Source organism: Nothoprocta perdicaria, unplaced genomic scaffold (assembly GCF_003342845.1).
Source record: "Nothoprocta perdicaria isolate Ctin4 unplaced genomic scaffold, notPer1 scaffold_96, whole genome shotgun sequence".
NCBI lineage: Eukaryota > Metazoa > Chordata > Aves > Tinamiformes > Tinamidae > Nothoprocta > Nothoprocta perdicaria.
In genome coordinates, this window is record NW_020456265.1 from 820,078 (window position 1) to 847,966 (window position 27,889).

Consider the following 27,889-nt stretch of genomic DNA (forward strand, 5'->3'; position numbering starts at 1 on the left):
CCCCTCCACACACACACATCTTTGATCAAGCAACTAGAAGCAGTTTTTGTTTGGTATTCAGGTCTCMGTGGGGCAGATGCTTTCGTTTCATCCTCCTAAAAGAGAGATGCCAAGAAAATAACTCGCCTTAAGTGGAAGGGGAGCTCATTAGCAGTATTAGTTTTAAAAATAGATGGCAGGTGAGCCCTTTGGGTGAATAAGAGAGCTTTAGGGTTAACTGCTCCTCTTCCATATATCACTGCCTTGCAGGAGTTGTTGCTGTCGTCCTCCTGGCTGCCAGTTCTTGTCAGCTGTGGCCAGCAAGCAGTCAGAAATGAGTTGCACACAGTTGCTTACTGAAGGGCAACAGTTATCGTAGGGAAAGTGGGAGGAAGTTCTGCTTTTCAGAGCTGGAGTCATTGACCTCAATGAATGATAACCTTGAAGTCAAGAGACTAGATTAATGCTCTACTTTCTGTGTCTAAGATCAGAAATGTGAAAACCTGGACAGCTAAAGTTAGATTCCTGCATCCATATTTAAAAAGATGTTGCCTATTTAAAAAAGATTTTTTTCCCCTCTTCCAGATTTGCTTGGTATCTGTGATACTGAGGATTTAGTTTTTTAGCCTCAGCCCTCATGTAAAGGGAAAATAAGTGACCAAAAAAAAATCTTATGTCTAGATTTTGGCATGGACTGATAGAAAATGCTACTTTTCTTATTTGGGAACAAACTGTAGCATTCGAGGCTTCTATTTTCCTTTAACTTCCTCCTAGGGAGAGCAGCTTGGGGAGGTTTGGATTCCCATAGAAAGTCACGTTAGCAGTTGCCCAGAATTTCTTCCTCTCTGCAAGGCGTCATTTCTGTTAGAGAACAGAAACGAATTGCAGTACTGTTTCTGCGGCTGTGTGTTAGGAGCAGGGGTCCTAGGCCAGCTCCGTGAGGCTCACATGGCTATCAGAGGGGATATCAGGAGCAATTGGTTCCCTTGAGAGGGACGGCAGGAGGAGGGTGAAGAGCAGAGCTCCGACCCCAGCGTGTGAGTCTCCCTGTGCACGGGTGATGGGAGCGCCGTGTGGCCGCCGCACAGCAGAGGTAGCAGAAGTTTCCTCTTGTGGAAGTTGCTTCCCATGAAAGCATCACAAATCTACACATGTGTACTTCGAATGAGTTGGTAAAGCAATTGCTCTTCCTTTTGTATCCTGATTTTTTTCTGTGGTCATCTTTCTTAAATACCTTTTTTGAGGTCACCTTCGACAGAGTACTACAGGTGCCTTTCTCTCCCTGCTGCCCCAGCAGCAGTGCTGGGAGGGTGGAATTGCTTTCCCTTTCCTCTTTCTGAGCACAGTGACTCATTTAGACTTGTGCAAAAATTCAKTTCTGAACAAAAATCAAATTCAGATTGAGAATTATTACAAGCACTTCTTAAATCTCTAATAATATTTTTCCTGCAGAATTACTAGTTGGACCCTTGAGAAAGTCTAAGGTCTTTAATGAAGCCATGATGCTACAGATACCAAGTCCTTCTGTGGTCCTTCAAGTGRAGAGCTTGGGTCTCCCGCGTGCCCCTGCGCAGCCGTCGGGCCAGCCCTCTTCGTCTGTGTGATCCTGGGGGTGGGGGCTTGGGGGTCGGGTTGGGAGCGGGGATGGGCTCCAGGGTGGCTCTTAGCCGCGTGCGTTGGTTTATATCCAGGGGAGCTTCTTTCCCAGCGCTCGGCCCTGGGCGACGCTGCTGCAGCTGCTCGGCCTTCGCAGCTATGGAAGCGGCTCCTTTGAAGGTCCTGTGCTCCCCAACTCCATCCCAGGCTGCAAGTAGTGTCTTGGTGCCTGCACACGGCAGTAGTGTTGTGTGGGGTTGCTGCCTGTAGAGACAGTGCCTCCTCAATTCATCTGCTTCACCTGCTTCACTTAGCCCTAAAACTAGACGAACTTAAGAACAGCAGCTTAATTTAAGCGTGCAATTCCCTAATTCCGTATCTTATTCCATGTAGAACCCATAAACTGGGGGATAAAAGATTGCAGAGGACGCACTATTTTATAAATTATGCCATCAGCTGAACAATTACAGTCTTTGGAAATTTTTAAGACACAGAGAAGTTTTAGGATGGGTCTGTGAAGAGGCAGTCCTTAGTACCTCTTAGTGGTTAATAGAGATTCCTCTGATAACATTTTGCAGGGTGAGCTGCAAGAACACATTCATAAACCTTGCTGCAATTGGACGTTGTGCCACCTTAAAAACTGGTATTTGTGCATAGTTAGCCTGCTGTTTGCCGTGCAGTGCAGTTTATCCCTTGGTATATGGAGCTATTAAGGCCTTTATATTCAGCGTTATTCCAGACAGTGGCGAAATGCTCACTGATGCCTAACTGGAATGCCAGGCTGGTACAGGTTACTAGCTTGTCCAGACAGCAGGGGATATGCTAGAACTTGCTTACAGAGTGTGTATGTGTAGGTATGTGTGAAGGAGTAAGTGTTCCTCTCACCAGGTTTTGGTATGATTTCCGTGTCCTTATACACAGTCAACTATCCATGTCTATTGGCTTGGGTAWTTCCATGAAACAGCCTGAGGAAGCACTTGGCAGGCCTTATATGTCATTAGATAAAACTCAGTCATAATCTAAGTGAGTCTACTTAAAACTTTCTGTACTAAAAAACATGGCTACAGTTTGGAAAATACCTTGAAGATGAGAACGCTTTAGTTCTCAGACTTTTTATCTTAGCATTCTCTTCTCAGAAATATGTATTTGATAATAAATTGTCATGGACAACCATTACATTAATGACTGGAAAAAAATACGTCTTTGTTATAGTAGGCAGTCGTTTGCTTTAAGAAAGATGATGAGCCTTAGATTTTCAGCTTTGATCTTTTGTTTGTCCTATCAATGACATTAGTGAATAATTTGTATCAAAAGAATGTATTGATCAACCTAAACAATATTCTGTGGCAGTCTTTTGGTGCCTTTAATGAGTTTAATGGGTTTCTTTAATGAGTTAGTTACTAAGGTTGCCTCAATGCCATCCTTGTATCCTCAGGTTTTTACACTTGTGCTAGTTAGTTCTAGTTCTTCCAGCTACATACTTTTTTCATGTCTTGCTGATTTCCTGATCTTCTAGGTTTCAGCTTTTTATTTAAASCCCATGTGTTCTTATCTTGGTTGCTTACGATGTGACACTTTTCTATTCCCAGGAAGTTCACCAAAGCTTGAAGAATTTTTTTTAATGAACTTACACCTATTTCTCTTGTGTGTGAAGAGATAATCCAACCTGCAGTTTGGTGTGCTCTGCAGCGCTGTTACTGTGTCTCACAACACTTCASTAACTTGTCAGGGAATTTTCGGCTTGTACATTTTGCCTCTTTGGGATAAGTATCTTGCAGTGAACTTGTTTCCACCACCTCCAAATTCTTATGTAGAAGGCCCCATGCACGTACGCACTGTGCCAGGATTCACAGCAGAGGATTGTGTTGGAAGAAGTAGCTCGTGTAACCAGGTGAAGTGGATCCCCTTCTTCTCTGGTTTGTGGGCGCGAGTGCCGCTTTACCTGGTTAAGCAGGCAGTAAGGCGGTGCGTGGAAAAGAAGCACTGTCATTGTGGGGTTGTTGGATGCAGCCTTGGGGCTTYCCACCATTCCCAGGGAGTGAACGTTTCTGGCAATACTTGGAGCTCCCTTGATCAGGTGATCACTTGATGCAGACGTCAGCGATTACAGACRGCTGAGAAGCGGGGTGAATGAAACCACTTTGGTTTTTTAATGTTAACTTGTCTGTATTAGGACTTTCCATCTCGCTTATGTGGCCATCCATGCTCTAGATGGATTGAACTGAGACTGCAAGATTTTATRTAATAGTAAATGGCTGTATGATTGCACCTGTACTGGCTCTTTGTGGCTGGTCAGATCCTTCTCCCTGAGATGAATCCCAGGGAAAGATGTTACAAATATAATAAAACATATTTATATAAACATAAATATGCATATTTATAACATACTGACCTACATGTATTAGATCAACATTATTWAAAAAAAAAAAAACCCACAACCGTGTTTAAAAAAAAAGTTTACCGTCCATTAAATGTTCACTTAGGCTTCGTGCTAGTTTGGAAGGAGAGGATGAGTTTGCTCTTCGGAATACGCTACTTGCTGAAGTCTATCCAAATATCTGTGAAAAACAATGGCTCTCCATTACATTTTCATTTACAACTTTATTTTCAATAGGTTCCCACCTTTTTATGTTGAACGCTTTAAGCAGGCCATTTATTAATTCTTTAAAGATTTTTTAAAATTATTATTCAGTTTATTCCTGCTTCTAAAGTTATACATTTGTTTTCCGCAGTCAAAAGAGTAAAAGGTTTGTAATGGTGAGTTGGAGTTGATTTATAATTGGAGACTGATCTGAAGGATGCGTACACTCAGACCACCATATGGAATGTATTTCTATTGATAAATCTCAGAAGACATTGTACAAATGCTAGTATTTCTTTTAAGTTGAATGCTCATGTCATTTTGTTCAAAATTCAATTTTTCAGAAATCAGATGGAATGCTGGGATGTTGGAGGCAAGCTCTGATCATAGTACTGATATAGACCATATGTACATTCTAGGTATATACATTATAGATGATATATACATTATAGATCATCTGATATATACATTATAGATGATTTTTGTAAAATAAATAACTGAAAAATATAAGGTGATCCTGTGTTTTAGACTGGCCTGTGAATATCTCTGCATGTGTATGTTTTGCTCCTGGTCATCCTCATCACAGCTACTTGCTCTGCCCTTTGATCTCTCTGCAGTTCCTTGATCACAGCACTAGCTGCTCTTGAAGCAAGCACCTTGAAGGAAAAATACAAACAGCAGCAGCGAAAAACCAAAGAGATTAATCTGGCTAAAATTCGTTAAAAAAAAAAAAGGCAGTTTAGTTTTTGGGAGCTCAGGTGTGACCTATGTTTCTTYGTCTTAGCTTGCACAGGCGGGTGCTTGGGAGGGACTCCTGGAGCTTGGGGCCTGCCTAGTKTTTCGGGGGTTCCTGGGGAGGGTACCTATAGATGTTACATGGATATTTCCTTTTGCCTGATCTGGAGCTCAACRAATATTCACTCCCTTCTTTCTCACTTAAAATGCCTGAGAGAATTTTGCATTGCTTTCCTTTAGGATTTCTCTCCAAGTTCTCTTTCCCTCCATCCTCTGAAAACTTTTTTTTTTTTTTTTCCCTGTAAAATTGTTCTCCTCCTGTGGTTTGGGCTGAGCTAATGGACCTTATGGGTCTTTGTGACTTTTCTTCTGAAGAAAGGAGATGTTTCTCAGAAAAAGAAGCTGCTTCACRCCCAAATTAATCAGTCAATTTTCAAGTGAGGATTCTGCAACTTCAGCGTAGAATGCTGTGTTCAGCTTTGTGTTCCTGCACAGATATTGGTAGCAAAAGGCCCGAGGCAACAACTGTTTGAATCTTGAGAAAGGCAAAAATTAGTTGTTGTGTTTTCTGTTTGTTTGTTTTCCCTCTGTATGTCTGGAGGCATGTGGAGCTCCGGAGGAAGAGACAAGAAGCAAAACTTCAGTCTTTCTTGGGCGAGATCCAGACTTCATAGGCTGCCATCCAACTGCAAAATTTCTGACACGCTGTGTTCAGAAAAAAAGTACCACCAAAATGTAGTTCGCTGAATATTCCACTTTTTCAATAGAAGGCAGTTTCTTTAAATAGCATTTGGGAGCCAACTTCATATGGAGCGATGATTTGGGTTAAAAATACTGCCGGCTCTGTAGCGGCATCCTTTTACTTGAAGTCTGATTCTGGCTGCAGGTGTTCAACTTGGACACATGTAAACACTCAGTGTATATATTAAGGCAACTTGGGAACGATTTCATGTTTATGCCTTACAACTCTGATCTACAGTCAGTTTGACACTAATGAAAATCTCTTTTTTTTTCATGGAGGGTTGGTAAGAAAGAGAATGGAATTCCCCCTTTGCACAAATGTACTTGCTTATGATTTAAAACTTGATTATATTAAGGATACTTTATTAAAATATTATTGTTTTATTTTGTCTCTTCTTTCCAAAGATGTGAATTTAGCAGCTGTATCCTGTTGCCATCCAAAATCCATATTTTCCTTGATAACAGACAGCAATAGCTTCATCTTTCCAAGAGCTACAACAAACCCTTAGGAACATGGTTAATCTTATCTAAGATTTTTGATCAATTTAGAGAGAAGTGAATTGGTTTCTCCTAGCTATGCAAGCCTATGTAGCAGGCTACTTTGAAGAAGTGACTTGTTTTCCCCTTTCAAGATTTAGCTTCACAGTTACTTATCTAAAGAATCTGCTGAATTGCATCAAAGAGCAGGTAATTAGGCAGGTATTGCACCTCCTTGGACCTCTCATAGATCTCTTCTTTCTTTTTCCTTATCAAAGTCCATCCAAAGATGCAACTATCTGCAAGAATCAATCAGTTTCTGACAAGAGGAACTGTCTTAGAAAATTACTTGAAACATCTGTGCAAGATCCTTCACAGGGAAGTATCTGTGTGTTAATTTTGAAGAGCTGGAGAGCCTCTCTTCTCCAGCCCATCCTGGGGCCCTGAGTGAAGTTACAGGGGAAAGGACAGGCATGTTAACCTCCAAGTATTCATCTGGATGCCTGACGTGCTTCTGGTCTTCAGTAATGAAATTCTGTGTGTCTCGCTTCTCACTGAAGTAGACAGAATGACTCGAGTCTGATAAGAGGAGAGGTTTGTGTGCTTGTGTGGTAGACTGGTGATCTTTTTTCAAGTTGCAGTTATTGATTATCAACTTCGGGATTCTAATCATTCCTTCAGAATTTAGGAATAAATTAGACCCCCTCCACAGAAAAGTTTCTTCCAGATGTTGCAGTTTTCCTATTCTGATGATCAACATAGATGAGAGTTAGAATAGAGAAGATGCTTTGGATTAGTTGTCCAGAGTGGATCATCTGYGCTCAGATACCAATCTTGTGGGATGCACACAAGCTGAAGAAKGATGGAGAGTCCTCGTGTCCGTCAGAAAGCTGCTCCTCTTCCTCATTTTGTCTGAACAGAATAGCACATTAAGGAACTTGAATTTCTTTTATCAGAGCAGTCAACAGTAATAAGAGTTTTTTGTTTTGTCCTACATCTTACTGAGTAAACTCAAGCTAATACATAGAATGAGAGAAGGTGGGGCTGTTCTTGGCTTGGTTTTAGCTTTGGAATTGCATCTAGTTTTTAGAATAGCTCCTCAAACTATATGCATTTATATAGATAGATATTAAAATACTTCATAGCCATAAATAGATTAATGCTTGGCAGCCTTTGTAGTCAAAGTAAGGCAAGTAGAAACAGACTGGGGCATACGTGCAAGTTAGTATGCTCTTCAGGAGTTTTCGGAAGTGTTGCTTGCACAGCCATGCAACCATCCGCGACCACCGAAGGACTCCATAGATCTCCAAATAACTCTGTATTATCTTGAGAGTGCGGGCAGTGTTGTGAACTTCTGAAAGCTCTATTCCATATGYGTAGAAACATGTTTGCTTGGCTTTCCCTAGTGTCCCTGACAGAAGGAACGTTAAGATAGAAAAATGTCCAGTGAGAGGCAAGAGTGGATGGAGAGAAGTGGGAGAGTAGCCATGTCTTTTAATTAGTAGGTCTTCAGTTGGTCTCAAGTTGTGTGCGTGATTGCATGATCTTTTTTTTTTTTTTTCCCCTCTTATAGTAGAATTTAATAGGAAGATGACATTTTTGCTTGGCCAGTGTTAGCTTAGACAAATTACTACTTTTTTTTTTTTTTTTTCAACACCAGCATTTTGTATTTGAGGGTTTTTCCTTTAAGCTCTCACTGAAACTTTTAGGCTGTGGATTGTACATATAAAAATTTTAGTTTTCCACATTTTGGGGAGGGGTCATTTCTTCTACCTAAGGAAGAGATCTGAAGAAGAATCGTCAGCTGTTAGAAACTTTTCAGTTTGAAGAGAAAGGCTAGAAAAGGGTTATAGAAGCCTAGAAAGACACATTCCTGTGTGGAATTGGTGCCCTCTCACAACAGGAAGTGCTCTCTCAAACCCTGTCCAGTTTGTGAAGGGTAGTTGGCTCCTAAAAGTTGGGAGTCGGCAGTGAGACCCAGGAACAGATCTGGCCCCACTTGCTCCATCTGAAGAGCAATCGTTCTCCTGCAAGCTGTCTCCTGAGTTTTTCAGACCTACAGAGAGTGCAAGAGGGATTTACTTTAATGTCATATCCATGATGGTAAAGAGGGACCGTTAAGGAAAAGAGATAATTTGGAACAAAACCCTCAAAGTTTCTACAGTGAAGCTCTAGGCCAGCCTAGATGGCGGTTCTTGAGTCTGGAGAACAGCACTCTGTTCYATGGTCAAATTCAAATGTCTTTAGCGGGTAACTACTGAGGTTGTCATTAGTAGAACCATAAAGGTTCCACTACAGGTGTCAAAAAAGTGGAGCTGACAGGGGACTTCCTGCTAGTACAAACAAGTACAAGCTGGTTTAGATGATGGCTGTTGGAGAAGTCCCTCCATGGCCTTGGGGATGCGCCTGTGCCCAAAGAGAGATTAGGTTACAGTATTCTCCATCTCTACAGTGTGAAGCCCACAGTGAACTAATTGTCAGCATGTGAAGAATGTTACCTCAGTAGGTGCTTGAGTTCTTTGAACGTCGCTTCGTCTGTGCTTTGTGCAAAACCAGCTTTCCATGGTTCTCATTTTACAATATAAAGCTTAAATGTTGCTGGCATTTTGAAATATCATATTATTGGCTAAAGTCAGCTCAACAAGTACCAGCCCTGTCTCAGGAGGATACCACGTTTCCTTCTCACAAACAAGGGCAGAGGCAATTGTGCCATTTCTGTCCATCCCCTTGAGTTCCTAGAGATGTTTTGAATAGAAAGTTTCCATGAACTTTTTGGAGGAAGAGGAAGAAAGAAAGAGGGGCAAGTCTTCCAYGTTGCCTTCTGCTTGAAGGTGCAGATAGAGCTCTCTCCARTTACCGAGACTTGCGGCATTTCTAYGGATTCCTACAGGAGCCTTCAAGACAGAGACTGACATTTGGAAACAGTTCTGTGCTAGCTTGTGCAGCAGTGCTGGTGAATAATCCCGTATTGCTTTCAACACAGATGCTTTGGCAAATACCAGCTTCAAGCGGTGCCACTGCTTGGCATAATGACTGATGCTACAGAGCAGTAGCAGGTGGTTTGGATTCTCCTGCCCATTCTGCACCAGCTCCCTGTTTTCTGCAGTGGCTTGGAGCACAATAAGCAGTCCTGATTTGTGCGTTTTATTTTTCTTGTAAGGATTTTAAACACTTAGGTGAACTTTGTAAAAAGTTGTGCTCAGTGGTGGCCTGCTGGATGAGGACACTAAGTTGCCTGGCTCTCCTTTTACAAGCACACATGACAGTGTGTATATGTGCTCCTCCTCTGTTTATCACTGACAGAAGGCCTTACTTGAGGACTGTCTTACAATTACCCTGGATGTAGGAGACACAGGTAGTGTTGGCCAAGGTCTTTCTAGAAGGCAAAAGAGTCCTTCCAGTTAAATTTGAAGAAGTGTTTTTTGTCTTTCAAAGATGGAAAGAACCCTCTAAAGCTTATCTACAATCCTTTGAATGAGATCTTCAATACTGATCCCATCCATCCCTTGAGAGACCTACAAGTCAGATTTCTGTCCTATGTCTGGGTACTTGGAGAAGGCAGAGGGGCATTGCTTGGGCAGACCTTTGCTTTTTTTTTTTTTTGATGTAGCTTACATTTTTTCCTTCGTTATTCATACGTTTCCCCTGTTTTCTCTTTAGAAACTGGACTTTGAAGAAATTATGTGAACTTAGTCACAGATTTACCAGACACCATGGTTATGGCCTCGGTTTATGCCCCTGGTGTTGACAGTCTTCCTGCTCTATCCCTTTCCAAGCATCTTTTCCTACAAAAGCCAACTGCAGTCGGAAGCGGCTGCTTTTCAGCTCCAGAGAGGAAGGCGCCCCCAACTGGTTCCCTCTTGCCTTGTTAGATCCTTTTTAGTGCAGACTCCCAGTGTTGAAACGTGTCGTGTCTCCAGGTTCACGTTTGCCCAGGGCCCCGCTGTGGGAGCTGCCAGCCACGCACGAAGCAGTGAGTTTTCTGCCCCTGGCTTGGGAAGAACCCATCTCCTGAACAATAACCCAGTTGCTCGTCGTGATTCAGCCCGTYTGGACTGAGGCTGACTATCCAGGTGTCTTATTCAGAAGTCAGAAATCCCCATTTCTGCTCCGAGTTGCCTGCTCAGCTTTCCTTTGCTRGGTCTGGCTCTCTGTGCTGCAAGACGTGGGGAATTGCCCCCTCCCGGCACTGATGCCTGCACGGGAGCACTAGGCAGCGTCCGCCTACGTGGCTGCTTCCGCTAGACCTGGGTGCTTTAATAAATTAGAAGGATTTTGCCATGTGATACAACACTCGTGTGGCTGCGCAGTGTTACCTTTAGAGTTATGTCATGTGTCTAGAGCTGAAAGTTGGTTTGTAACCTGCACACTAGAACGTGCTTTTATCCTCTTGTAAGAGCTCGCTGTGAGTCAGGAGTGTGGTTTTGGAACAAGTCTCTCGACAATCCCCACTTGCCGTGTTTAGGCTTGTGGTGCAGAGCAGTCTCGGGGAGGCACAAACCGCTGCGCTCTTGGATGTGACTAAGCTGCAAGGTGCGTTTCAGGAGTAGCAGGGAGCTAACCAACCTTTAATATGCCTTTATTGGATGGAATGGGACCTGAGTGAAATAACTATCTAACTCCTTGAAATAACTCTCCTCGCCTTCTGCCACAACACACATGGTACCAGGTGCTTGGCGCCAGTGTGCTTTCCTGTGCAGCTCTGCTCCTATCGTGCTATTCTGCTTGCTAATGGTTGGTATGGGCAGGGAATGTCTCCTGTGGGATAGTGCTTGTGGGGAGGAGCGGGGTGCAGCCCCCTCTCTTTCCCTGTGACTGCAGCGCTGTGTGCATGGGGGCTCATTCCTCACTATGTGGTACGCACAGCTGAAGAGAGAACRGGCCTTACTGCAATGCTGCTAGGATGAGAAAGTGTCCTGGCCCRTGTGTACACACTGTCCTGCTTCCTCCCCTCTAAAAATAAATAATTTAAAAGGAAAAAAGTAAATGGGCCTTGTTTTTGAATCTGTTAAAACTATGTTTCATTATCATTATCACTGAGAACACACTGAAACTTTCCATAGTGTTAACGCTTCAAGATGCATTGGTACATTGGTACCTTTTAGATAAAGAAATTCTGTGATAGCTATTTCACCTTCTTTCAGCTGCAGTGCCTAGACCCTAGATAAAACGACGTAGTAGGAGATTATGGCTCCTTTACGTCACGTGRGTACGTACACACGTGCACATAGACGTCATAGAATACTTAAGGTTGGAAGGGACTTTTAGAGATCATCTAGTCCAAAAGTCATGTTCAGCAGGTGCCCGTGAACTGGCAGGATATCCCGCCTAGAGCAGGGCACGGCTGTGCTGGGGGCTCCTCAGAACTAGCGCCTGCAGGGCTCCCTTAGCTTCCTTGCTCTCCAAATTGGAGCTGCGATGAGAGAGCCGCTGCCCTCCCAGTGCCTTGTTGTGAGAGCGGGAACGTAGCCCCAGCCCCAGACCTGGGGCAGGAGAGGTGCGTGCTGCAACAGGGGCAGGACGATGAGGGCACGCTGTCTTGCACGTCTGTTTCTTCCCTAACGTACCCCGAGAGGAGAAAGGTGGAGCTTTCTGAGAAGGAGGGGCCCTATCATGGCAAACATGAACTTCAGTCTCTGCTTGCAGAGATTTTGTAACCACACAGTAAGATTTGCAGATGTATGTAGCTTAAAAAGGTAGGCAGAATTTGAACTTTAATCAATTTGTACTACTAATTGGCACTACTCTGATACTTAAATGCTGGTGTTCTTATCGTCACTGGTTTGAAAAAAGAATTCTATTAGTATTTTTTAAAGTTCAGATTGCTTAGCTTATATCAATAGTATTAAAGCCTATGAAGAAGGAAATATGTGAGTTATACTTCAAAAAGATTTTTTTTCTGGATCACAACGTTATCCTGAAGAAATAATGATAGAGGATTTTGTCTTTTTCAAATTTGTGCTATGTGAGACAAGTGACCACAGTTCACAGGGAACTCCAAGCACTTTGGGGTTGTATCATTGTTTGGATTAATGAAGGTTGGCATCRCTGCCTTTTGGTGGTTGCTCGTTGCGAGTATGTATTAAAACACACTTAAGTTTTTTCTCACTAAAATCTAGTACTTCAAAATGAGACAAATCAAAAGATATAATTACTTAAAGATGTGCCTGCTAATACAGAAATTATTACAGAGGCAGGAAATGAGTCTTTTAAATAAGTGTTCTGGGATTGTGAGGCTTCACTGTTCTTGTAAAAGCTGAGTATCATTTCTGATTTTCCTTGGAGTTCTCTAATCAGGAGTAAGTAGATCTGGAAACGTTACAGCTTGTTGGTAGGGAATGATATTTTGTTTAGTGACTTTAAGAAACCCAGATGCTGTTTCTTTGGAAGTAAGGAGTGGCTTGAGAAACCTATTGTTAAATGCAGATCAGAATAGCAGTTATTAAATGATTGCTAACAGCAGATAAATAATTTAGTTTCAACTGGAAACTTGTGAATATTTTAGAAAAGAAAATAGTGCTGGTGCTTTCAGTCTTTTGGAGTGAAGAAAAAAAAAGCTTTTGAAATTTATTATTTTTACTAAGTACAATATGGATTAAGTATGGCTGTGTGCCTAGGAGTTTGTAACTATTCTCTTTTTAGCAAATCCATCCCGATTCTATTATTAATGCAGTGTGTAAATACAGCGTACAGTCTCCAAATACGAAATAACTGCTCTATTAGTTGCCAGAGCGATGGGCTATAAACTTCTGCTCGAGTGAAATGAACTATTTTAAGATTGTCCTACGAAGTCAACTTCAGGGAAGGCACTCCCTGCAGTACTCACACCAGCAGATTCCCCACAGTGGAGGCGTAATTTATAAGGTTTATTTATTTATTTTATTCAGCTTGTCATTTTAAAAGACTTCTGTGTATMTCAGTCTACAAAAGGCTTTTCTTTTACATTATCAATTAAGTCTGTGTATGTTAATTTTTGGCCGACATAGCAATCCCAAATAAAATGCTGGATAGCCAATTTGAAAGCAGTAATGTGAGAAGATTTGAAATACCCATAAGGCCTTAGAGTATCCAAATTCTGTGAGAGGAAGGAGGGGACATAGCATGAATTCCCTAAAAAGTACGGTTGGGTTTATTTTTAAATTCTTTCAAGGCTGTATAAGGTGAAATTGAGGTAACATAGTGAAGTAGTTTGAAAACAAATGTGATTATTTAACTGTGATAGAGAGTTGGGAATATTTTTCCTTTTGGAAAAAAAAGAAAAGAAAAAAGACACAATACTGTGCATCAATTCATAGTATTGCATTTATTCAAACTGCAAAAGTACTTTCAGATCCTCCCCCTCTCTTCTGAAAGCTGTTTTCTTTGGTCAGGTATTGAATAATTTATATCATGTGAGACTATTGCACATGATGTATTCATCCCTTGTTTAGCTCTTACATTAATGGTTTGGCATGCTGGCTGTACATTGATATGGTAGATGCTTGCCATTTTTTCTGTACCAACTGTTTAAATATATCTTGCGCTTCAGTAACTACAAATGGGAAATGACTTGAATTATTTTATTTCCCTTGATGGCTTTTTATGAGTAGGAAAAGATTCCCTTTTAATATATTTGTATTCGTATTACGGACTAAAGGAGAGCTTTAAAAACGATTCAGACAGTTACCCTAACCTGACGGTCTGTTCAGCTGGAAATTCATGTTGTATCTGGAAAGAGAAGCTTAGGCGTGACACAACTGCAGCTGCCTCACTCTGTTGGCCATAGGCGCTCTTCAGGCACCAGGTCTTTGTTGCTTTTCACCTGTTGTGCGGTTTATGTGGGTGGATGTGCTACCACGTAGCAGGTAGAGAGAAGACACTGTGCAACACCAGAAACAGTCACTTAACTGTTGATAAAAGCATTACTAGGAGGCTAGTGGGCGGATTACTGCTGYAAAGTGCTGGCCCAGGACGGATTGCTTGGGAAATCTTGTAAGCCGGGCGTCAGGTAACGCTCCCCTTCAGCTCGCTGCTGCTCTCGCGCCGTTATGGCGAGTGCCAGAGGAGCGGAAAGCAAACGGCACTGATGTCGTTCGAATGGCTAAAATGAGCTAAATAAATCAAAATGATTTTTGTGTGTGTCAGAGGGGTGGGCGCACGTACTGGGAAAATTTGGTGTATTTTAGGACATTCGCTCACGTGCCCTGGCGTGGCGCGAAGCTGCACAGCTCTGCAGAAGGGAGGCTCGGTGGCTTCCCAGAGGAGCCTGCCGCTCCTTGCACTGAGGCGCTTCACTGTGAGCGTCTGACYGGGGGCAAGCTGCGCAGCGCGCACGGGCGGGCGTCTGTGAAGGCTGCCGGGGGTGCCCGTGGCCAGTAACTCGTGTATTCCTRTATATATACACACTCATGCTGTGGTGTATTGAAATACTGGGAAGGATTTTTAGGTGAGCTCAGTTTCTGAACTGATGGGAGAAATTGGCAGAGTGGGTTTCTTGTGTTCAGTGTGGTCAAAGGTACTGAAACTCATCTATGTGAATGCTGTCAGTAGACTCTACAATAAAATAGCTTCTTTCTGTCCGTGAAGTATATAATAATTATAAATGGCTCCTTTCATCTTTTTCCACTTAAAAAAAAATGTACTGGGGAGGGGAAAGAGGGGGTTTCTTGCATTAAAAGTAGCATGTGGCGATGCAGTATTGCAGCCCACCTCCTTTTATAAGGTGAGCTAACTGAGCCACTGAAGGGGAACTTTCCTCCTTTCGTTGCAGTTGTTGTGTAAAGCACTCTGAGGAATTTCAGCGGACAGCCTCCTGCTCGGGAGCGTGCGAACACTGGCTTGTTCGGCTATTTTAACACCCCAGAAGTTAAGGCCATATTCTGCAAACCTTCCCAGAGCAGAGCTAYTTTGTGGAGAGAGAAGTTTAAATCCTAATGCACTACTTAGCCGTAATCCCCGTGTATCATGACTGCATTGCCCTGCCCTTTCTTTGGGGGCGAAATGTAGAACATGATTCTAATCCTTTGTAGATGGAGCTAATTTCGCTTTAAACTGCAAAGCGTTAACGGCGGCTCCAGAATGTGACAAAGCTCAATTTCATTTCTTGTTTATTGCTTGTTTCCCTATTGGACAATGGGAAGCGGCTCTCCCCTGGCAACTGAAGCATGCTATTTGCATAGCCGCCGCCGATTGGCCGCCCGCCTGCCGGGCCCCTCCAATCGCGTGGCGCCCTTCCGGTGGTAGGCTATGCTAATGAGCCGCTGTTGCTGGGCTCCGGGGCGGCTTCTGCGCGCGCCTCTGCTGCATTGTGTCGCCTGCCGAGGGGCGGGGAGCGCGCAACGGTCTGCGGCGGCCGCCATCGGAGCTAACGGCTCCCAAAGCCCTCTGCGGGTGCGCCAATATGTAGCAATGTGTAGCTGTGTGTGAGCGCCCTGTGTGTGTCCTTGTGGGTGCACGTCTCTGTGTACACACACAGACACACACAAACACGTCTGTGTCTCTACATGCACGACAAAACCATATATATATTAATAAATACACTCATATATGAGAGAACCAGGTTAGCTTAAAAAAAGATGGGTATACTCTATGATTTTTTTTTAATCACTTTTTAATTGAAGTGCTCTGTGCTGAAGCAACCCAAGATTCATGCAGTAAGACCCTCTGGGAGCAGCAATGAAGTCTGCACCTAATACCAGTACTTCCCYAAATGCAGCAACTTCTGTTTCTGACATAACTATCCATAGACTGTGTGCGGCTATATAATAATCTATTTCTAGAGCACACTTGCCTTTAAAAATGGTGCATTCACATGTCTCTTTTTTTTTTTTTCTTAGCTGTAACTGTTCAGTCTGGATTTTTTTTTCTGTCCTATATATCTTTCCTGCCTAAGAATACTGGGAAATCTGGTCTTAAAATATTTTTGTTGCTTAAATCTGCATCTCCTCCTTTTTGCCACCTTCCAAACCAACTAGTTCTTCTGTGCAGGCATAGATGAGTTTCTCTTGCCCGTCCGTCCTTCCTTCTGCCTTCATTAGTGGTCCAAGCTGYGGGCTTAGCTCGCATAAATGCTCACGTTCCTTCTGTCCCACTCAGTAGAACTGACGAGGGGAAATGAATTATTTAATGGACTAAATCCATCTATCTTTATTTTCGCCCTCTTCCCCACCACCTTCTGTTTCCCATAGGTGTTAACACGTGTCTGAGGTGTGATACCAGCATTTACTGGTAATGGTGGAAATTACTTTTAGGAGCATAATTTTGACCAAGTGTAACCCTGGTGTTGGAAGACTTGCAATCCTTTGTATCCCTGAAAAATTTCGGATACGGTGTAGTAAATACGTTCAGAAAATGTAACGCAAGCTGTTTTTTCTTTTTAAAAGTTAGATTAATTGGTACTTAAAACCCAGAAGAACAGCCAGATGCTGGTATTCTTAGGACTAAACCAGTCGTGAGAGCACTGGGTCAGATGAGCGATGGTCGACAACTGTTTACCAGTTGGACTCACCATAAAGTGTAAAGCACACTGTTAAGGGGAGCATATGATTGTATCAGATTTTTACTTTGATGGTGCTTTGTTTTATTTTTTCAGCTCTTTTGTAAACCCTTACATCAAAAAACTGATAAATCTGATTGCTTTTGAGTAAAGCAAACATTTTCTTTTAATGGAGAAACTCAGTGATTTCCAGTGCTCTTCAGACAATAAAATACGGAGATAAAATAAAACTTGTGCATACTTGAAGAGCAGTTTGCATAAAGTCTTCTGAAATCCAAGTGCAGTGTTTCTTTTATAGCACGCTTAATGAAATGAGTTCATAAAATAATGTAATTTTAAATTCTATGTCACTGTGTTTCTGTTGTCTATGTTACAAGGTTATCATGACTTACAAGATGGAAAATATCTTTCTCATTTTCACTATAGTACGTAGTGAATTTGACAGAACTTTTTGCAGAAACAATGTTTCCTTTTCATATTTTTTTTTCTGCAGGTTGCAGTGGGAACTGAAGGGCAGATTTGGGCTTTAGACTTAGATTAAGCATGCTTTTCTAGTTGGACTTGAGCACTTGATTTTAAACTTCGGTTTATCGTAATATTCACACTTAAATCTTTGCTTCCATTTTAAGAGCTGTTCTGAACTTTCACCTTGTTCATAAAACAGCAGGTGCCCGTCTTCCCATGTCTTTATGTTCATGTTTGTAAGTGGCAGGATTTAAATTAGGAAACTTAAAAACTGCATAGTCTTAGGCATGATCAAATAAAATAATAAACACCAGCATTATGGGGGAGAGAAAAAAAGAAATGTATTCATTTTTGTACATTTTCACCAGCATTGATTGCTTCTGAAAAATAAGTAATTTTGTTATGTCTTTTAATATTCGGTTTATATTCTCTTCTTTTAGTCCATCAGATACTATTCGTTTTTACACAGTGGTCTTTTGAAGTTTTTAGTAAATGCTTCAAATGTTTTCAGTTTGTAAGCAAATGTTAGTACTCTAAATAATGTTCATTAAATATTTAACAATTACCTATTGATTGCTCAGCTATTCTGTTTCACTTATTTTATTTGCATAATATAAATATCATTTTGGGCTCAATCATCAACTAAACTGCTTAAATAAAAGCAGTGTCTCGGGCTGCGGGTTTGTGGCTAAGATTTGGACAGTGTGAGGATAAGAATGATGTCTGAAGAATACAAAGTGTCTGAAGAATATTAAGTGTATATTATAAAAAGAGAAAGCTTAAATACTAAGTTGATGCATATGCAGTTAAGCAGGTAGGAATGTTTCATCTCTAAATATTAGAATATCATCTGATGGAAGATCACATGAAGTCAGCGTGTCAAAAGGGAGCTTACAAAAACAACCCTCCCCTCCCAACAGTAGCATAAACAAAATTGTTGATGTGAAGCCTCTTATTGATTTCATCACATCAGTATGATTGCCCCTTTGCAGGAAGGCAGGCTCAGTTTTTATTGCTATTCAGCAGAGATCCCCTAATAAAAATGGCAGGTTTATAACGAGGGAGGTGGTGCTTAATGCTGCCCGTGAGTAAGCAGCAGAGCTCTCTGCCATGGGAGGTTCTGGATGCTGMAAACTGACATGCAAAAAGTGATTCAGCAAATCCTTAGAAGAGGAGGATGCATCAAATAGATTACATTAATCACAAGGACTCTGCTGCTTGTAATTCCTGCGCTGGAGAGCAGAAGAATATGCCCAGCCGGTACTGCTCTGTGCCTGCCCTGCTCCTTGCTTCCCAAGGTGGCTGCTGTCAGCCACTTTCGGAGAAAGGACACTGATTCAGGCGGATCTTTGCTTTAATTTACAAAGTCATTCCTGTGTGAGTGCCCTCTTGCTTGAAAGAAACTTGCTACTTTCTAATGCTTAGTCCAACAAAAATCGAGTACCTTTTCTTGTTTGGTTCTGCTTGTGTGCAGGAGAACATCTCTTTCAGACCCCTGTCATTTGGTTTTTATTTTTCATAAATACTTGAAATTTAACATCCTTTAAAGGATTTCCTCTCTAGAGCTCTGTAAACCAGATATTTACCTACTAGTCTTTTGAATGCTTTGTATACATGCTCAGGAATTTAAAATCACCGCACCCTTTGTCCTTTATCCATGTCTCCTTGTTTTTCTGCAGAATGGAAGTAAAAACCGGGCTCATAAGAATATTACACAAAGAAATTGTTGTTTGTAAGAAATTTGTAAGAAATTAYGTGATTACAACAACAAGGCCTGCTATATAGAATATACGTGTCACCATTAATGTTCTTATTTGGAACACAGTCTGAGGAAGTATCAGGGGATATTACATTGAATACAGTACAAATAATATTTATTGTATAACTACCAATTTAGTGAGTGCTATTTCCATTCTGGATTTTAAAATAAACAGGGTATTTGTGTAAGTAGAATGTATTATTATTTATTTACATAGAGGAACTAAATTAAAACTGCRTGATTATTCTGATTTGATTTTTCCTAACTGCTGTGCACTGTGTTTTTCAATTTTAATGCTGTTTCAGCCCTGCATATACCTACGAGGAAGTTTCCGGTCTGTATGAAAGGCCTACTCTTGCCTTCAGTCCTCACAACTTTGTAGAGTTGTAGGTCTCTCTAAACTTGCTCTTGAAAAGACCTGCTTCTAACAACTAAAAGTTTGAAAACACTGGGCTTTGGGATTTTGATTTTGAAAGTTAGAGTGAACTAGAACACGAACTGGTGCCCCCCAGAGGTTCGGGYCTCGCTGCACAGAAGTTGCGGAGCCTGCGCGCACGTTATTCCTGTCCCGAGTCCACATATCACCCCGGAGAGAGAGGGTAAGTGTGATGGACACAGTGCTGTTGGAGCAACTGATGGTGTCCGCTCTTGGCCAGCCTTTCTCAAGGCTTGTGGCTCCTTCCAACCAAGTACGGGACAGGCATGTCATGTATGTGCTGTGACACGAAGGTTGGCAAACTGTTGGGAAAGGTGGCACCCAGGGGTGGTCTTTTGTCACCTGAGCATCTACTCTTAGCTTGCTCCAAGAGGAAGGGGCACAATTGGGACTCCATGAGCTAGAGGAATTTGCCTGCTGAGCAGGTCAACTTGACAGCATGGTGCTTCTTCAGGTTAGGATTTACTTTTGCCATGAGGGAAGTTCATATTTGATATTTGTGTAGAGGGAAGTTGACTGAATAGTTATTGTAGAATAACCTGTAAAGTAGTTATTCTTAGTAATATGCTGTGTCCCCGAGAGGAACTACTGTGGGCTTTTCAGAGGGGAGCTGTTTGTTCTGTAGCAGGTGCTGCTGGTGATTCCCCTTTGTTCCCTGGTTCTCTGGCAGCTTTCCTTGTTCCAGAGCAAACAGAGAAGCCTGTGAGCCTCCAAATTCCAGTGCAGTCCTCCTAAACACAGCACGCAAGCACAATAGGCAAAGCAGGGTTTCAGTGGAGCTGTAGCTTGCTTAGATTTCAGGTTGGCATTTGCTTGTTGCTTAAAAAGATGGTCATTCTGAACTCTAAAATCCAGGGGCTTAACATCTATTATGCTTTGGAAGACTTTAGAGTTGATGAAACCTCTCTTAAATGTGGGTTCATTTGAACAGGGGGCTGCCAAGGCACAGCTCTTGCTGCTGCTCAGTGCCTGTTTTAAGATGCATTGAAGCAATGCAGAGGTGGTTGGATATTAAAACAGAGCAAAGTTGAGTTCTCCTTTTTCCAGACTTGCGTCTTGGAGCTGTTCTCAGCATAATAGTCCAGGTGTCATAATGCTTGAGAGTGCAGAGAACTTTCCCAAACATGGATTTTGGAAACTAAGACTGACCAGAACTCTGAGGAAGGAGGAACTTTGGTGGCAGGAAGGAGGATCTTCTGTAAAGCAAGAGGGCTGTACAGTTCCTCAGCTAATAGAGGAGTTTCTTTGGCATCTCACTGGTGAAGTTCACGGTACGACACCGGGTAGCCTAGGAGGCCAGGAATAGCCCCAAGCAGTCACCTCTAATTCTGATGTCAACCTGCATTATTTCTGTCAGCTAAACGGTGTTGTACCGTACTTTCCCCACTCCGGCAAGCTATGGAACTAATGGGAAATTCTGCCTCCTTTCCAAGGTGAGTCAAACACATTGTTAGGAAATTGGGGTTTTCCACCATTTTCTCTTACTTCATCTTGCAGAACAGTCAATAGGCCGACTTTCGGTTTGTCAGGCTGTTGCTGATATTTTGTTACTGAATTCTCCATCTCTTGGTGTCCTGAAATCACAAGCAGCTGCTTAAGAAGATTCTTTAGTCAAACATGAAGTGTTATGCTTCATGTGGTAGTAAGCCTGTATAATTCAGGTGGTCAGAAAAAAAGGTCACAATTGTCCATTTTTGTCTTTAATTGTTAAATTTGGAGTAAGTTGCTATGAAGACGTATTAAGGAAATGTCATTTCTTTTTATATTCCAGTAATTTCAATGTCTGAATTCATCTCCTTTTTCATCCTTCAATATAGGTATACCTAAATAGAATACTTTAGCAGAACTATGACAGTGACACAAAGACACTCACATACATATCTTGAGAAGTAGATTGTATATTTAATAAGTTGGGTGAACAGAAATGCAAAGAAAGTATCTTATTGCCATGGGAATCTTCGGGTGCAGTCTCGTGAGACAGGAGCTGATCTAACAATTCACGGATTCAAAGAGAGAAATCCTGTCACTTGCTTAATGCTGACATTTGTGATCTTATTCATCTTGCTAMTCTCAAAGGAGAAAAACGAAAAAAACCCACAAAACCAGTTAGGAGTAGGGTGCTGGCTATTATTTTTTTTCCTTCATGTAGTGGGTTGAATTGGTTCATGGAAGGCTGAAGTCAGTATTGGAACTGGCACAGGAGAGGTACAGAACGTGTGTGGATAAGAGTATCATGGCACCACTTTCTGGAGCCAGCTGTTTCCTCACTTGAGCCATTCGTGCAGCCTCTCTAGGCAGTGATAACTGTTGGGGGAAGGCTCCAGGTTTTATGGAAGACATGTGAGAAAGAATGATTTTGATAAAGATGAAATAATGGTACACAGCAAGTCTAGCTATATGTGTGGAATGATATGACTATGTAGGTGCAGAGGAGGAGAAGTTAGTTTCTGCTTGCCATCTTTGACCTTTCTGATGGCGCTAATTTGCTGTTCAGCATCTGTGGGACTGTAGGTTTAACATGTTCATTGTGCTTGGAGTCCAGAGTTGTGTGTTGTTTATATGTCTTTGTATATAGTGTTGAAGGTAGTACCTGGTACAGGTTTATGGTTTGACACACTTTCTGTTAGGAAAAGGAGGATGAAACACTTAATAAGGTTACACTTGCCTGCATCTTGTATGCAACGTGTGGACTTTTTTACCATGTATAGAGTGATGTGCTCAGTGGGTAGCCAAGCAGCAACAACGATGGAAAGGGCTGTAGCATGGACAAGAGGCGGTCAGCCTGGAGGGTGCTTCAGCTGTAGGGAAACATCGAGTTAAAGTTTCCACCTACTGGGTACCAAAGTCAAAAGACCACAATATACAAAGTTTAGAAAACGTTTACATCCCGGTGCTTACTGGACTACATTGTGTTGGAGGCAGTGGCCTGTGCTTGGGGTGGCCCACACTGCTGCCCTAACTCCCACACTGTCGCCCCAGCTCTTCACAGACTGTCGCTGAATCTTCGTGCCGTGTGTTGAAGGCTGGAAGCCGCAGTGCAGGGCTCTCCTTGGGTTACTCTGGGCGCTTTTAAACAGGAGGAGGAGCTCCTGCTTAATAGAGTTGTGCAGACTGAGGTCAGCAGGGGGAGAAATGAATCTAAAATGGGATGGGATAAAAAGCTGGATTTTGTATCAGTATTTTTCTTAGATTAAAATAACTATACATAATGTTTATACTATTTGATAACTACCATCTCAAGTATTTCTTTTCCACTCAAGTTACTAATTTCTCTAATACTTGAAAAAGGAATCATTTGAAACAAACCTGTGTGAAAGAAATATATTCCATCCTCTTTGAATAAAGAAATGTGTTCTTGGACTTACCCCTCACTATGTTCAGGTACTTCTTTGAGGAATTAAGTCACACCTTGTTTCTTTAATCCATTTTCACAGTATTGGTATTTGCAGATAATTTGGGATTATGAGTTTYTTTTGAGGTTATAGTTTTAAGTTTTCTTAGTTACCATATTTATGGTATTGTTCCCTTCGAACKTTTTTTTTGGTTATAGCTACAGTGGTTCCTTTGTACCACCGCTTAACATTTTATAAAGGACTTTTTTTGCTCACTGTTATTTTCTGGAGATGATTWAAAAAAAAATTCTACAATTTTTATAATTTATATTTTGCTGTGCWGTGATGAATTCTGATGGATTGTAGTGAAATCTATGAGTGTGCTCAACAGCTTCACTTCAAATGAACTGTAACGTTCATGGCTACAGGAGAAAAAGCTACATCCCTCAAAGCTAAAATGTGGCAAATGTGGCAATGCCTTCTGTAGCTCCTGTAGCACAAGATCTGGTTTAGTCTTGTCACAAGCAAAGACACATTTTTGTCTCTTCAGCTGTAGATTGTTAGGCTTTGAACTAACAGATCAGGTAAGCCCCGTTCTTAAAATAGTTCTTCCCATTCCCAATCTGTAATCTATTAATTTACTTCATGCTTAGGGATCTTAGCATACTTTTTTCTATTGCTCTTGGGTAGACATTTAAACTACTTTTCATACAATTGCACAGAATTTGAGAAAAGGGGTCAAAATGTTAAGAACCAAAGATACGGTCTCTGGAAAATCAGTATCCAAATAATTTCCATCTTTCTCATTTCTTAGTGTCACTGAAATGGAAACACAAGAGTTCATAGATTTCCCTTGCTGAAAGCAGTCATAGCTACCAACAAAAATAATGTCCATGATACGAACCTTGAGGAAAATATCTGACCTTGCCCACACTTCAGACTTTGTCCCATGGTACTTGCAACTATACCCTGGTACAGTTAATCCCAACAGAACACTCATAATTTACTGTTATGAGTCAAGAAACATCTAGTAACCTGTTAGAAGAAATAGAGAATAAGTGGATAGAATAGCACCCGTTCACTCTGAGGAGCCAGTCAGCTATGGGAATAAGAGCACTTGTGGACATCTCTAACTTGCAGAAAATGAGAAAGTTCCTAAAGCCCCCGATGGGCAGAGAATTTGTTTGGAGAGCTCAGACATTGGGAAAACTAACTGCAAGAAGCTGATATAGTTGTTCGTGTTCGACTCCAAACTGCTTATTAATCACAAACATTGCAACTCCAAAAAACATTGACTTGAATGTTCTAAGTTATTTGTCTATCTGTAGTTCTAAGAGAAGTTTTCTTTKAGATTCCACAGTCCAATCTCTTTATCTTAAGCCTTGCAGTTCTCTTCTCTGGGACTGTGCTGCTAAAATTGAATGAGTTGGTCCAAGTGACCAAGAAAGCTGCAGCCTCAGCATCTTGCTGGTGGACTCTTCTCAAGAGAGAAGAGATTTAAAATTGAAAAGCAAAGATGACCATCCTTTACTCATAGCATGGGCGGACACAAGATGTTACTTGGAGTGAAAGAGGAGAAGATGCAAATATTTTTAAAAGTTTACACTCAAGTAGTTAAATCACAGTCTTTAAGTTTGAAGGGCAGTTTCACTTTCAGAGCTACTAGGACTGAGTTTGGTTTAAAAATTACAGAGTTTTTTTTGTAAACATCTTACAGAACTGTCAAGGGTTTTCAAGTCCACTTAGAATATAATGTTTTTAGATGAGGGAATTCTTTATCTCATTTGTGTTTGTAAGGTTTTCTTAATTCCTCACTGAGTTACCAGGGCCCTACAGTGCACACAGAGAAGTTTGCATTTATCATAGCACTTTTGAGAACTTGGGTTTTTCTTATTTCTTTTTTAAAAGTAGAATGTTAAGTACAACAGGTAGTTGTTCTGCTTGGCACCTTGTTGGACATTTTGATTGAGGATTTAATGAATCCCTGAGAAGTGTTTTTATTACCTAAATTTATCATTGTTCATGGTTTCACCCTGTGCAGTTCTTTTTCATTTACTGTGAGATGTTTGATTATTTCACTTCTAAATTAAATCTTACCCAATAATTGTGCCTCCAGATTTCAGCTCGCAATTCCACACGTGTTTTTTCAATGGCAATGTTGGCTCCAGTACTTTTGGCCACTTGTCTCATCCTGTTCTGTCTGTTACGTTGTGCCAACGTTGCATCCATGTAGAGAATTTCCCCCCTTTGGGATAATGAGCAAAAAGCAGAAGGCAAGAGGGTGGATGTTATGTGGAACATCCTAAGCTTTCATTAGCAAACAGAGGAAACCAATTTGTTTTATAATTCTGTCCTCCGCTGTTAAAGGGTGCGAAGRTACAGGCAGACCATGATCCAAGTGAGTGTCATCTGCCAGCGGACTCAAACCACAGCTCCGAGAGGTGTGGGAACTGGCCCACTTAGAGGCAGATTCTGTCTGCCTGTGGAATTTGGCATTTCTCAAGAAGTTCTGGAATCTAGGACTTYGGCCATATAATTTGCGATTCTCCCGCAACTTGACACCAAGCATTTTGTTTGTCTCTTGCCTTGCAGTTGCTTCTTGCAGTCTGATTTCTCCTTGCCAAAAAGGAATTAATTCAAGTTACAGTGCTTGCTACCTATCCCTTGATGAAACTCAACAGGAGTCAGGAAGCTGAGCTGAAGCACAACTGAGTTGCGTCATAAGAAGGACGAAAGTTGAAAATGTAGGCTGGCGAGCTAAGCAGTTTGCAGGAAAATTGCTGAGTCTAGCAAAGATGAATTTGTCTTTTTCTTTTTTTTTTTTTTAAGCATAAATTGGTCCTTAAAAGTTGCTGTGAACAGCCTTGTGATGGTGCATTGAAGATAAATAGGAAGACAAACGCTTAATGAACAGCTTGCCMCAAATGAAATTGGAAGAGTTAATTCAGCTGAGTAGCCTTATCCTTATGTATGATAAGGCTACTTATGATGTACTTATGATGAAGGCAGTATGATTTCTGTTTTGAGCCATATAGAAACTGTTGCATATGTTAAAACAATGAATCTATTAGTGCTTATCTGCTCTGTAAGCTAGGAGATGGAGACTAGCTGAAATAAATACTTCAAAAACACTTCCCATTGAAATCTTGTATTGTCTTTCTAGGAGGAGAGACTTCAGCATGCAAACCTTCATCTGTTCGGCTTGCACCATCGTTTTCATTCCATGCTGCTGGCCTTCAGATGGCTGGACAGATGTCCCATTCGCATCAGCAGTACAGTGATCGGCGGCAGCAGAACATAAACGACCAACAGGTTTCTGCCTTATCGTACACTGACCAGATTCCGCAGCCCCTAACTAACCAGGTATGTGATGTCAAAGAAGTTATTGTAGTATTTAGATGTTATTSTCTCTGTAAATATGTTTGTAAGCCATAAATATATATTTTATAATAACGCAGAAGTTCTACAAAGTGATTACAGGATCAAGACGTGTATGTTCTTTTTAACCAATTAGCTTCTAACTTTTCAAAGATGGGTGGAAGAATAAATTTTTGGAAGTTGTTTTTAAACATCTGGTAAATATTTACTGTGCTTACTCTCCTTCTAACATCTTTTTGAAATGAGGGGGAAGAAGGATTATCCAATCAGTGAGCTGAAATCAGGTTTGATTATAGTTGATTTTTCAATGCTGTTTGATGCTGAAACATAATTGCTTTATTRTTTGTTTTAATAGGGAGTATTTTATCGAGAGTCTCTGGTTAACACCTTTGGAGTGATGAAGTTTGCACAAAAGACAATTTTAACTAATCAAGATACATGTGTTAAAGAAGATAAAATGCAAACCTATGATATCATTGGGATTCTACTTTATCCTGTCAAAATTAGCATTCTCTGTATGGTGCATCCCATCTGATACGAATACAGTAAATGTAGTTAGGGATAAGGATGCTTTTTGGGTGTTAAGATGAGTAGTTCTTCCTTACGGCCTTCAACAGTTGAACTATCTTCCTAAATAGTAGCCTGCTATTTTACTAGCCACAAAAGCATGCCACCATGGAAAAGATATGCTCTTTTTGTAGTAGGAGCACAGCCTGTTATTGGAGATACATGCACAGATAAGTTTCAGAACTTAAAATCCAWAAGTCAGAGAGCTAAAGCTTGAAAACTTGATGCAGGTTAATGAGGTGTGTTCCATTTAGGGAAAATGGAGAGTGAAATCTTTTGCTGTTCCCAGATTCGGGCGTCCTCCTGTATTCAAGAAGGTTTCAGCAGAGTAATCTGCAGTACCCTCAAGAGATGCTCTGCTGGTATCACACTGTAGAAACATTGTAGAGTTCCTGCAGAAAGGTAGACAGATTAGAGAGAATGAGGATGTTCAAAGAAAGTGCCAAGACACTTGATACTAAAATCCGGAGATACATCATGTCTAGGAMACTGTGAACAACAGCAAGGTGAATGAATGGCGCTGACAAAGGTCAGGCCACTCAAGAGGAAGAACAAATCTGTTTATATAATAGTATTTAGCTCAGGAAATCTACAAAGCTATTTTGTGTGACCTTTTTAGGTTAGAAGTCCCCTAGAAAATCCACAATAAAGTTAGTGAATCAATTCCTCAATTCAGAAAAGTTGCTTGAAACCTTTCAAGGTACTTAAATAAGCCGTACATATTTGTGAGCTTAGTGCACATGAGTGCTTAGTCATTCGTGTTTCAAGCCAGAAAGCCGGATCAGGGAACTTCAGGATGTGTCACCAACACTTAGTGCTTGCGTTCGAAGTACCTTCAAAATGGCACCTAAAAGAAAGAAAAAAAAAAAAAAAAAAAAAAAAAAAAAAAAAAAAAATTGGAGAATAGCCAAGAATTGCTGCCCAAAGAATGCGACCCACTGGGATGAAGATATGAATGTAGGAGAACAGTTGTGGTTGGTCCCAAGAAGTTTTCTGTATGAAGAAATGATCAGCTGGCCATCTAGATAGTGGTGATAAGGCTATCTTTGCACAACTAATAGTTTTAGATTATAAAAAAAATACATATTTTCCCAGTTTTCTTTTCTCAGTTTTTCTTTTCTCAGTTTCATCCTGATATAAAATAGCTTCTGCCGTGCTATTTTGCCATAATTGCATGTGAGGTCTATACAGTCTTCTCCCTACTCAGCTCAGAACTGCTGCTCTTCTGTCATCTTTGTCCCCTCCCTTAAGCCCCATTGCCAGAGAATTTGGGCATCTTCTTGAAGTCTGCATTCTCATTCTTCACAACTTTTCTTTTCTTTTCTTTTCTTTTCTTTTCTTTTCTTTTCTTTTCTTTTCTTTTCTTTTC

The 27,889-nt window shown here is 41.2% G+C and overlaps 1 protein-coding gene across 2 annotated transcripts in view; it reads left to right on the forward strand.

The window, feature by feature from the left end:
• Nucleotides 1–27,889, forward strand: part of DYRK1A (dual specificity tyrosine phosphorylation regulated kinase 1A) — a 51,428-nt gene that overhangs the window by 4,596 nt on the left and 18,943 nt on the right. Inside the window, exons 1-2 of one of the 2 annotated variants that reach the window (XM_026053013.1) lie at nt 15,628–15,647; nt 25,739–25,938. In XM_026053013.1, the coding sequence (XP_025908798.1) occupies nt 15,635–15,647; nt 25,739–25,938 (213 nt within the window). In that variant the 5' untranslated portion in view covers nt 15,628–15,634. Of the gene's footprint in view, nt 1–15,627; nt 15,648–25,738; nt 25,939–27,889 lie in introns of those variants that run through there. The other variant, XM_026053014.1, reaches the window with a different exon arrangement.